At 39.6% G+C, this 12,418-nt stretch overlaps 1 protein-coding gene across 3 annotated transcripts in view; it reads right to left on the bottom strand.

Annotated features, from left to right (window-relative positions):
* LOC137106992 (lymphocyte-specific protein 1-like) overlaps positions 1 to 12,418 on the bottom strand; it is a 31,013-nt gene that overhangs the window by 8,345 nt on the left and 10,250 nt on the right. For 2 of the 3 annotated variants that reach the window (XM_067491112.1, XM_067491123.1), the window contains exons 2-13: positions 8,782 to 8,922; positions 6,711 to 6,936; positions 6,487 to 6,623; positions 5,793 to 6,093; positions 4,289 to 4,414; positions 3,903 to 3,926; positions 3,690 to 3,731; positions 2,872 to 2,903; positions 2,476 to 2,560; positions 1,833 to 1,973; positions 1,515 to 1,613; positions 857 to 962 (exon numbers count right to left, since the gene is read on the bottom strand). In XM_067491112.1, the coding sequence (XP_067347213.1) occupies positions 857 to 962; positions 1,515 to 1,613; positions 1,833 to 1,973; positions 2,476 to 2,560; positions 2,872 to 2,903; positions 3,690 to 3,731; positions 3,903 to 3,926; positions 4,289 to 4,414; positions 5,793 to 6,093; positions 6,487 to 6,623; positions 6,711 to 6,936; positions 8,782 to 8,922 (1,460 nt within the window). The remainder of the gene's footprint in view (positions 1 to 856; positions 963 to 1,514; positions 1,614 to 1,832; positions 1,974 to 2,475; positions 2,561 to 2,871; positions 2,904 to 3,689; positions 3,732 to 3,902; positions 3,927 to 4,288; positions 4,415 to 5,792; positions 6,094 to 6,486; positions 6,624 to 6,710; positions 6,937 to 8,781; positions 8,923 to 12,418) is intronic. The other variant, XM_067491131.1, reaches the window with a different exon arrangement.

Genomic DNA, 12,418 nt, shown 5'->3' with positions numbered 1-12,418 from the left:
AGAACTTTGAAGGAGTTTTCTGTTACTGTGGTAGGTATTAGCATGTTGCTATAGAGAAGAAATTGTTATTACTATATTGGAAAAAATTAGAAATACTGTTGTTTTCCCTAAGATGACCATCATGATGTGGAATTTAACCACAGCCCCATTTATTACACTGATGCTTAAACTTTACCTTGTTTTCTTAACTGAGTGATTCTGAAAAATGTGCTGCGATGCTTTAGAGCTAAAAACACATGGATAAAAGCTGGTAAATCCTGATTAAAGGACGAAGACGGTGTTATTCTGGATTTTATGCTGTTATTCACAAATCTCATGAAAAGACCAAAACCAACAGTAAGTCCATCACTGAATATTTTCCTACTACTCTGCTCTCAGTCCTGAAGACACCAAGTCCTCCTATGTGGTGCTGCAACTCTTTAAAAAAGCTTTTTGTTCAAAGCTAAATAGTTATTTAAAATGTCAATAGTGCACAAATAAATGCTAATGAAACAACATGTTACCCACTGCAACAATGAGGCTCATGGTTTTGAATCATCAGCAATGGAGCCTTATGGCACAGAGAACAACAAGAGCCTACCAGTTTCTAGAACCGAATCATTGTTGGTTTTAGCCATTTCATTGATTTTACAAGAAGGAAAATATGAAATATCATTGGTTTGTAATCATGTTAGTCGAGGCTTAAAATAAACAATGTACATAAAATAAAATCTGTGAATTGCTTTTCATCTCCTCTTAAATACAAAGTATGTCTTTTAGTTTTACATGGTTAGTGATAAAATCACCTCAAATGAAACATGGTGTTAAAAAACATGTTCTGTATGTGTAGTATAGGGTTATTAATAATTAGTTTTACCTGACTGACAGTTGACGTCTTCACTGCAGCTGTTGTCAACAGAGACCTTCTCATACTTTCCGTGACCCGTCACCACAAATTTATATCTTTTACCAGTGGAGCTGTCCTGTTGATAGTAGAGATTGACAGATGTGTGTGCTGTTACTTTAAGAATCTGTATATTTTTATCACATTTCATCAAGTGTTTTTTATTTAAAAATGTTTGAGGTGAACTGAAGAATCTTAGGTTTTTCTATGATATGTGACAGATTTATTATATTTTCTTGCATTTGCTCTCACAGTGTTCCTGAAAGCAGAATTTAATTTATAACTTATGAAATATCAACATCCCTCATACTGCACAGTGAAGCTCAAACATAACAATGACATTAATTTTAAAAAGTAAAGAGAGAAAAAATGACTATTGACAGACTAATGATTGGAAATCAGCATTTTCATTACACTGTGTGGACAAAAACCGCTTTTATACCATGCGAGAAAAGGATGTGGTGACATTGCATGAAGCAAAAAATATAATGGACAGAAAAAAGTCCTGATGCAAAACCACATTATCTGAGTTAAGGTAAACTTTTGGAGAAGAGCTGATTTAGCAGTAAAACACCTAATGCACCTTCCAAAAAACACTTTCCATGCTGTTCGGTGATGAATTGTGACTTACAGCTTGTTTGGAGGGTGAGCTGCACCTGCTCCCGTCTTCACTTCCTCTCACCCACTGATTGATGAGATCAGCCACTCCAACGTTTGAACAGTCGGCACCCTGGGACAGGAAATAGTCAGAATAACACATCCACATAAAGAAAACGTAATTCTTTATCCATCAGGCAGAAGAAAATATCAATACTTTTTGACTGGCTTATTTTTAGTTGCAGTTTGATTCATTGACTTTAGAAAAGAAAAAAAGCAGCACTCTACACTCTGTCACATAAAGTTAGACGATAAGGTTGATGAGGTTAACTTTATCAGTTAACCTGTTAACCTTAGATGATGTGCTGGACATGGCGTTTTGGTTCCAGGCGTCTTTGGCCTCAAACAGGTTCTTCTTGAAAGCAACGGGTTCAGGGGGGTTTGTCAGGTCTGTCAGCGCCTGACAGCCTGATCTGCCTTCCTTTGATGAGAGCTGTCGAAAATAAAGTGACACACATTAAGTTTTGCGACAGCATTAGGTGCAAAATTTGAGAATTTTCTGTTCTAATCAGTTTAGAAGTAAACTATGTTAAAAATAAATAGTTGAAAAGCAAATAGAAAATAGTCTAAAATCATGTGCAGTAATGGTATTTACAATACATTTTATTCACCTCCAATTTCTGTCAAGTACATTTATTCACTATATTCTGCCTTTAACTGAACAAAAAAACTTTTATATGTGATTTAATTTACAAGGTCTATAAACAGCTGCTTGCAATTTTTCAACAAGTTTCCTTTGTGATCGTGCCTGATTCATTGGGCGTTTTTAGCCAAGAGCAGCTAGTAATCTAATCCATTCTGCTTATTTAAGAGCCAAAGAGAGAAGAACTGGAAGAACTGACAGGAAGTAGAAAAAGACCCCAAATAGCTTATTGCTTTAGACGGTAAAAGCAAAATTCACATTAAAATAAGCCCCAAAGTCCATGGGTTCTTACCTCGAGGGCGTGTGTGTACTGCTCCAGCTTCTTGTTAATCTTGCAAACAGCAACAGGTGGCGGCGTCTTCTTTATGCTGTTGGTGCTTGAGAAGAATGAATATTTGTTCGGATGAGTCATAGTAAAAGTGTATTTCTGTCAGAAAAGGTTGCAGAGAAGAAATCTGAAAAACTTTTGGGGAGTTATTTTGTGTTTATTCTTTACGGCACTTTTCTGTTCTACTTGCATCTAAAATGGACTTTTTCTTAAGAAAATCTCCATCCAGAATCTTAATAGTCAATCCCACCGGAAAAACAAACCGATCACCTCTGCAGTTTAAATCGATGAGGAAACTTTGTTTTATTGAATTATTTCCACTTTAGTCAGTTGTGTGAAAAAAAAAAAAAACAGACTCACCTTTTCCTCAGAGACTCTGTCCTCTCTATGATCTGAAAGGACAGTGAAAGGTTAAAAATCCATGATCTCATTAAAAACAACCTTTTTTTATTAAAGCTGGGTGTAGTTAAAAACGTAGTTAAAAATGTTTCGTTCTAGTTTTTCCCCCACACAGCAAGATGTCGGCTTATTGGTTGTTTCTAAGGGGTAGAGTTTGAAACCTGGAACATAGAATAGTTTTAAAACGAACTATTCAAGATAGTTTGCATTTATCCATCCTAGGTTGAAAACACAAAAGCACATTTTATTACATTAGCAGACTTTTGCTGTATTTGTCTAAATGTCATGGTGTCTGTATCACATGGTGGAAGATACTGGCTGCAGTTTAAATGAAGTAGGTCGGGGAAAAAAGACAAAAACTGACAGGTAAACGCCCCCTCAGCTCTACTATAGTAGTTTTGTGTCGATCACTGTGACATTTCTTGTATTGGTGTCAAGTTTTTTGAGTTTCTTTGTCGTCAGTTTGAGTCTCTTTGCAGTCACTTTTAGTTTTTCTGTGTAGCTGCTAGTGTCTCTGTGTGTTGTCATATTCTGTGTCTTGTAGCCAACTGCATTTATCTGTTGTGGCTTTGCATGTTTCTGTGCTGATTTGAGTGAAGTGGCTAAGAGTCATTTTGAGTCACTTCCCTCTTTGGGCTCAGTTTACATTTGCTTGTGAGGTTCTGTTGCTTTCAGACAAGAGGCTCTGTGCACAGCAGGTCATTTATTAATCCATCCACACCTGTAACCTTTATCTGTATCAGCTGCTGACATCGACCAGCATCTATATATGTACTCACAGTGCATTTACCGTCTGTTGAGACTCTGCTGTTCACTTCATCCTGGAAAAACACAGTGTACTATGTGACTGAATGTTGCAAACTTGAGCTCTGACACGCAGTTGAACTAATGTAAATCAAACTCATGCAGTGTGCTAATCCTGTTTCAAACCAACAATGTAACAGAAATGAGGCCCTGCTACCTCGGTGTCTACGGTCACATGTGATACTTACTGGGTAAAACTGAATGAGGAGTTTCTGGTGGAGCAGCATGGAGCATGAAAGAGAGCAGAGTGGACACAAAACAATTTTACTGAGTGAATCCTCGCATTAGAGCAGATTTCTGTACAGTCCAAGAGGATGTTTGTTTTTTCTGTTCCGTATTTTTAATGTAACTAATTTTTCTAATAAAAGTCGTCTTCTCCCTCAGAAACGTAGTCTCGACTGTTTCCTTCTCTTTTCTACAGGCTTAAATAACTGTCTCTGTTAAAGGACAGAGGCTGCCGGTCATCTCCACTACATGTCATGTCTGGTTACTGCATATGTACTGATGCTGACTTTAATATGTAACCTAGCACCTTCAAACTGCATTTCAGTGTGAAACCCTTTGCAAAACATACCTTGAATGTGGGGCTCATGGGACCATAGCAGTTTACCGTCTCCTCGCCTTCAGGGCTGCTGCAGAGAGGAGCTGCAGATCTTCTGTTTATCTCCTCAGTTTTTTCGTCTCTGCTTTCCACGTATCTCTACAACGACACCAAAACTGAAATGTCACTCTTCAACGATTTTTCCTGATCACAGTTTTTTGCCTCTGTGTTATTTTTGTAATTATATAACTCTTCGTTAGGACATCCAGACGTGTGAAACTAACGAAAATTCAGATCTTTTTTAAAATAAATCGAGGGCAAAATCATTGCCTAGATGACAGAAGAACAAGCTATCAAACTCTCTCTTTTAAATTCAAAGTCACAGTGTGGGCTCCATTTAATTTAAATGTAACAACAGGATCATTTTACTGCTGCCTGTAAGTATCTTATATGCATCCTTCCAAGATGCCTTTATACTCATTGATGTCATCACAATATTTTAACCTGCTAAATATATTTGTGAATCAGGCCCTTCAGTATCTGGATCAATTAGCTTGTTAAATATAAGGTGTAAAGTTTTACTTCTGACTTCTATGTCAACACAGATACAACATTAAATCCTTATGTTATTTTTCTCTTTAAATTCATTTTTATGTTAATAAAATTGAATTGTCCATAATTTTCATAATTTATTTAGCTTTTAATAGCTGGGTATTTTCTATTTTGGACAAGTAAGTTCAGCTATCAGGAAAATGAAACATCACCCAAAGGACAAGTGGTCTAAAAAGCATTAGCGTCAAACCCTGACGAGACAAGCGGGCGTCTCTCGTCACTCATAATGGTGTCAGCCCTAGTGACCATTGTGTCTTTATAAATCCATACTTGGCAGTGTGATCTCTAACACTCAGTGGTTTTACCTAACTAGCAGTCATACCGTGCTTTCTTTTGAATGATGGTTCACACTTTTAGAACTGGGTGCTCACTGCACATACAGTTATTTGGTGGGAAAACACTAATGAATGGCAGAACACGGGCACTAACTGCTGGAATTTGTTACATCAGTGCTTCTTTTATCAGGCTGCATGCCTCAATTCTACACCCTGCAAGCCAAAACAGCATTCTTCTCCTTTATTACTTTCAGATTTGCAGCCAAATTGAGGTGTGAGTTTTCTAAGGGGAAAGAAATGTTTGGTGAAATGTTCTGTATAAAACTACAAAGGGAGAAACCCGAACATTTTGGAGTTTTGTCTGCACACTGATCACTGATGTCCAACCAGCACCTATTTTTAACTGTGGACGTGTGATGAACATCTATTTTACATGTTGAGTTTAGGGAAAGTGAAGAAATCGATAGAAATAATTAGACATTGCCCAATGCAATTTTCATGACAATTTGGATGAACACTTATGGTGGACAAAGATGATGGATGATGGAAACACCAACCAAATAAAAAATATCAGCTCCCTTCACTAGTGGGCCACTAGTAAAACTTTAATAGTAGCAGCAATACTAATAGTATTACGACAGTATTGGAACCTTGTCTGGCATCTTGTGCTCTTCCTCCACCTCCTCTCTGTCTGTCTCCCTGCTGAGTTGAAATTCTTCCTTCTTTTCATATGAGGAGCTTAGTTCTTCATCATCATCTTCCATAATGTGCTGCTGCTGCTGCTGCTGCTGCTGCTGCTGCTGCTGCTGCTGCTGCTGCTGCTGCTGCTGCTGCTGCTGCTGCTGCTGCTGCTGCTGCTGCTGCTGCTGCAACTGCTGCTGCTGCAACTGCTCCTCCTCCTCCTTCTGATCCTCCTGCTCCGCTTCCCCATCCACTCTGCAGGCCCCTCCACTGTGGAAAAGACAACTGAACTTTTCAATAAACTTGACTAGTACAGAACTGTTCAGACATCAGCAGCTAAGCACAAAGTAAGACAGACATTGGAGAGAACTATGATTAGGGTCCTCTGCCAAGACTGGCAGCATGCACAGTAGATTGATAATATACAACTATTAACCATTTTTCAATATATTTTAACCAGGTATATTAATGACCTGTTTGTTGATAATACAGAATCCTTTTAATCAGTCAAAATGAGTTCAAGTACTGACATATGTTACTATGTGTATTCTACAATGCACCAATAAACACCAATAAACAGATTTTTAAACAGACCAAGACACAAAAGCATTGCTGGGACATTGAAAGAGGAAGTAAAACTGAAAGACAGAGTGGGGAGCCCACCATGGTCTCAATGTCCCTGCCGCCAGGTAGGATGTCCTGTCTGCTGGTTGGCCTGTGGTGTGCTGCAGCCTGGTGTCCTGTGGCAAAAACACTGAAGAGCTGTACGAAGTCCTGACGTCCTTTTTGATGCTGGACGTCTGAAACAAAGACAAAGCAGGTCAGCACGGTGATCTACTGTCATGCTATTCTGTGTCGGAAAGCACAGGAAGGTGTCAGAAGCAGACCTTCCCTGGAGGGCTTGTTGAAGTTTCTCGGGACAGGCGGCTTCGCTCTGGATCCTGTCCCTCCTCCTCTTCAAACTCTGGTTTCCACTGTGGTGCTAAAGGTTTCTGCTCCCTGGCCCTGCACTCGTCCTGCTCATGGCGGTTCTCCAACCTGTGACTCCAGTCGCTGAAACCCTCGTCCTCCTCCAGAACCAGAAAGGAGCAGGCCTTCAGCTCCTCATCGAACCTGAGGATCGAGTGGAGAACAGTTTTGTGTGAATGTGTGCATCACAGGAGACCCAAAAATTCAGAGAACCAAACATACAAGCTGCTGCAAGACACACAGGAGAAAACGAAGTCCACGTCGACATTTGTTCAGTGATTTGACTACAGCTAATACATACTTTTGTAAAAAAAATTAAATAAATAAATGCATCTAAATATATTATGTTAAAGTATGTGGTGTATAATCGGAACATGCTGCCCTTGAAATTTTTACATGCATTCTAAATACAAGTGTTTCATAATGTAATGGACCATATGTGGAATAGAATAGAAGCTTTATTGCGATCATTTAACCCATTTCCCTCAGGGAAGCAACAGGAAAACACAGGCGGTCCATGGGGAGCCAGCCCGGAGTGCTCAAAGACACATCTGGTGCTTGGATCAGGATTTGAGCAAGGAGATTTCTGCCTCCCAGCCAGATGCTCTACACATTGAGCCACCAGGCTGCTATGTAGGTAAAACTCATGTTTTCGACAACCCGCACAACCCAGCATTAAAAAATAAATAATGCATTTGTATTATTTATAAACCTTGTACCTCACGTCATCAGTGGTTGGTTTATTGATTTAATGAGAAGCAACACTGTACATAGCAACATTCAACCGTTTAATGTGAAGATCAGCCGGAGGGTGTGAGGGTTTATCTGCTGCTGCTGACCTCCTTCTGATATCATCTAATAAAGCAGAGTGTTGAGAGAGGTGTCAGGTGACAGATGGCACCTGCAGCTTCAGGCTCCATGGCAACAGAGATGGTAACCATGAAGACATCAAACACAGAGCCACAGAGCCGCCTCCTGTATAAGGCCAGCAGCCTGAACCCTAACTGCACTAATACAACAGATAACAACTGATCATTTTAATTTCATTCGTATACATTCTTATCTTATCCAAGCAGGGAATGTATCACAGTCACAATTGCTTAAACTATCCCAAGATAACACTTTTAAAATCTCTCTTAAAGTCTCTTCATTTGAAGCAGGTCACAAAATCTACTCAAAGCAATGATTCACACCATTTTCCAAGAAGGAGTATGGCAAAATATCTAAACATTGAGATATTTGATTAATTTTAAAATTACTACGCAAAGCAAAATTAAAATACACATTATTTCATTCTTTGTTTAGGGTTTGTGAATAACAGATTGAGGCTGAAGACAGTCTAGTGCTTTTAGATCACTGCTCTGAATAATTTATATAACTAAACACAGCTGTGTAGCTGCTGTGGCAGTTCATTAATATTATACGACAGCAGTTGCCTACAATTATTCCAGTCAGAAGGAGCCATCAATGATGTGTGAACCAGTGAAGAGTTGGAGGCTTGATTAGGTGCAGACTCAGGAGATCTTCTCTTAGGAGACCTGCTTGACCAAACAACCACCTCAGCTCATTTACCTGCAGGATCAGTGGAGCACAGCACACCTGTTCACCTGTTATCTGCAGATGATGCAGCTGTAAACATCAAGGACAGCTCATGTCCAATTTGGGTATAGTTGCAATTCTGCCAATATTTAATGAAAATATGTAAATAAGGTTTTAATTGTAATTTAATTGCTGTTGTGCTTTGGTCAGCTGTGGATAAAGCAGATGCAGTGTAATGTGTTCAGATTACACAGAGATGAAAATTAATGCAACTTTAACATATCATCGTGAAAGTGATGCAAATACTTCAATTAATCTCTTTTTTGCAATAAATATCCATGGGGGATGCTGATGTTTTAAGAAGAAAACGTTAAGACAGCTTTGCTCTGTAAGGAAGCTGTAACACCTGTAGACGAAAGTAAAGTGTGTGTGACAGTTTGTCAAACTGACTCTGTGTTGAGGGTCAGGTCGCTGTGAAGGGGGGGCTCTGGTGAGGAGAGGCCCCCCTCTCCTCTCTGCCTGTCCCTGGCTCTCCTCCTTCGCTCCCGCTCCACCTCCTCAGCATCCTCCTGGCTCCGCTGCTCCGTCACCCTGCAGTCAACATGGACACCAACAGGATGTCAGCACATCAAAACCAGCCAGGATTCAGCTACAAAGCCACAGAAGCCATTTACTGCTACAGTTCTTATTCTGTTAGTTTAAAAATCTATTTTTGATTTGACAGGTTAGGGACAAACCGCATGAATGCACATAACTATACAATATTACTTTCCAGGGCAGTAACGTATTACTTTAGTTACATTTGCAGTACTGGTCATCTTAGACTTTACTTTCAGCACAAACCGCCTGACAAATCTGTGCAGATGCTCTTGAAATTAATCATGAACATCTTCACAGGTGTTAAAACATCTTTAAATATGTTCATGTCCACTAAACTAATAATGTTAGGTTATATTTGGCTTTTCCTCCACAGGGGCAGTGACCTGGCATTTTCATTTTAAACTAAACAAAAACTGTTTCTCTTAGAAACATGTCAGTCTATAGTTGTCCTGGGAAAGGAAAACTATTCTTTGTTAGACACAACCAAGAAATGAAATATTTCTTCATGGGATGTACACTATAGTCTCCAAAAGACCTGCAGTTACTAGATCCAATCAGGGCAGAAGACGCACTGCAAAGCCAAAGTGCACATGTGTCCAGTGTATTCAGACACTGTGAGCTGGAGACTCAGGGCAGATGGCCTCATGGACAGAGTCGCCAAGGCAAAAACCCCCACTAAAGACGGAAAATTGTAAGTAAAGGTTACAATGAGCCAAGATGAACAAACAGTGGACTTCAGATGACTGGAACAAAGTCTTTTGCACCGATGAGTCAAAGTTTGAGGAGTTTGGGTCAGAGCAGAGAACACGTGTCAGACGCAGAGCTCATAAAAGATGAGAGAGCGCTGCCCAACACCATCCGTGAAGCATGGTGGTGAAAACACGATGATTTGAGGAAGCTTTAGTGAACAGAGAATGGTTGATCTGCTTCATGTGCAAGGCATCCTCAACCAGCATGGAACGCACTCCATACTGAAGAGGCATACGGGGAATTCATTTTTCAGCAACACAATAACACCAAGCATTCTTCTTGTGCTACAATTATCTGCAGAGGAGTAGCTGCTTGAATACTGTCAGTGATGACTTGTCCAGCTCCGTCACCAGATCGGAACCTTATCCAGCTGGGGTGGGAGAAGGTGGGAGAAGAGTTTAGGAACACTGCCTAACCAGCACAGCAGACCTTTAGGAAGTATTGCAGAAAGCCTGGGAGGAAACGGCACCTGAATATCTCCAAAAGTAATCAGTAGAATAACAGATTTGTCAGGCATTGACGCAAAGGGACGTTTTTTTGAGGACAGTAAATTTTAGAATGCAAATGTGATTTGACCATGTTTCTGTGTTCAAATATGCTTAACATTCGTTTATTATTACATTGATTTTGTGATCGACTTCTAAACATTTGATTGAATAAAATCAGCAAAAGTTAATAAAAATACAAAGGTTTGTAGGTGTTTCTAAACGTTATGTACGAATTTAAAAAGTAAAAAAAATGAAAAAAATCACAAAGTCAATGACATACAGTGGTGACTAATGTGGGGTGAGAGAAGAGGAGAGAGGGTCAAGAGGAGGAAAGGAGCTCAGTGCATTGGGGGGGGGAGGGGAGGTCCCCCAGTAGTCTAAGCCTACAGCAGCATGACTACAACTACAACAAGTATAAGCTTTATCTAAGAGGAAGGTTTTAAGCCGAGACTTAAAGGTAGAGAGGGTGTCTGCTTCCTAACTAGTTCTACCTATGTTTAGGTCTGTTTATTGGTAAGCTGTCAGTGGGAGATTGCTGCAACTCCTCCACCTCGGCCTGTGCTTCTAGGAACATGATCATTAATATGACTTGGGGGGGTTGACTCATTTAAACTGACATATTCTTCCTGCTGCAACCAAGTTTCAGTGAGACAAAATAAATGGAATTGATGATCACTTATTAAGTCATTTACTAACAGAGATTTAGAAGAGAGAGATCTGATATTTAATAATCCACATTTAATAGTTTTGGGGTTTTGCTCTGTAAGTGCAGCAATCTTTTTTAGGTTAACATGATTAACTCCTCGTGTTCAATTTTGGTTTATGTAATTTAGTTGGTCAGGGAACAGACACAGTCTCTATGGGTATGTGGGAGTTGTGGGGGGGTGATGGTTGTAAGAATACTGCAGAGAGGCGTGTAGGACTGGATCTCTGCATCCTAGGTTCAACTCTGGATTGTCAGATGTTTGGTTGTCTAATAAAACCAGCCATATTTTTGGATAAGAAAGCTGCACCATCTAAAGTAGGATGGAGGCCATCTCTCCTGATCAGCCTAGGTTTTCCCCAAAAACGTCTACAATTGTCTTTGTAGCCCACATCGTTTGCTGGGCACCACCTAGACAGCCAGCGGTTGAATAACGACCCTTGTCGTCACTCGTCAGATTTGGCAGGGGTCCAGAGAAAACTATGGAATCCAACATCATTTTGGTAAAGTTACACACTGATCAATTGTATATTTTTATATTTTTATATATATATATATATATAATTTGTCTCTTACAACAGTGAAATGAGGCTAGTGAAAGTACAAACTTCTTGGTTTTCTCTCTCATGCAAAAAGTTGATTCTGCATTTCACTTTTCAGAGGGTGGGACTTGATAACAATAAGTCTTTTTATTGTCCGTGCACATCTGGCAGAGCTGGAGCCAGCTGCTGTGCTGTTTCACTTCATTTCAATCTCTGGAGAGAAACAAAGAGCAGGAGGAGGAGGAGGAGGAGCAGGATGGAAGATGGAGAGAGACTTTAATCCTAAATGGCCAGAACTCCATTTCATACAGAGGTCTGGAGAAAATCTTGTCAGTGAATTTGAATAACAAGAACTCTGGAAATACTCAGTCAGCCTTTTGATTGGCTGTCAGTGTAAAACTGTCAACCTCTGAAAACAGAACTGGTTGTTGGACCCTGAGTACAAAGTCATTTTCCAGTCTGATGTCATTGTTTAAAATCATATTTTCAGTTTATTACAATTTGGATTCTATTTTTTCATTGGCCACGATGACATTGTTCTTTCCCAAGTTAATTGCTGTGATCTAAGAACACAACAACCAGACAGTCAGACAATCAGTCTAAGTTCATTCTTCAGGTCAGACAAACTTATTTTGAAGAGAAAGCAAAAAACTAAATATTACTGCTCAAATTGTTCCTGAACATACGTCATGGTTTATGGTCAACCTCTCAGCCCAACTCTGACTTCACGCACTTGAAACGTTTCCTGTGAAATGATAAATCACTGTCAAAACTTTAGGTGAACTCACTTTTGCATTTAGCCTAGTTACTGCAGTGGGGCACTGTGGCTCAGCAGATATAGTACAGGTTGCCCAGTAACTTTTAATTAAGCTTCATTCATTTCATTGGAGACTTTGCCCCTTTCTTATAAAAAACCAATAGTCAGGTTAGTTTCCAATTCACAGCTTTCAATTTTGCAGTTAAGAGAAAAGTCAAGACAACCTTACATTACAATACGACCTGTA

This window comes from Channa argus, chromosome 2, assembly GCF_033026475.1.
Source record: "Channa argus isolate prfri chromosome 2, Channa argus male v1.0, whole genome shotgun sequence".
Classification (NCBI taxonomy): Eukaryota; Metazoa; Chordata; class Actinopteri; order Anabantiformes; family Channidae; genus Channa; species Channa argus.
This window is presented reverse-complemented; position numbering and strand designations above follow the sequence as displayed.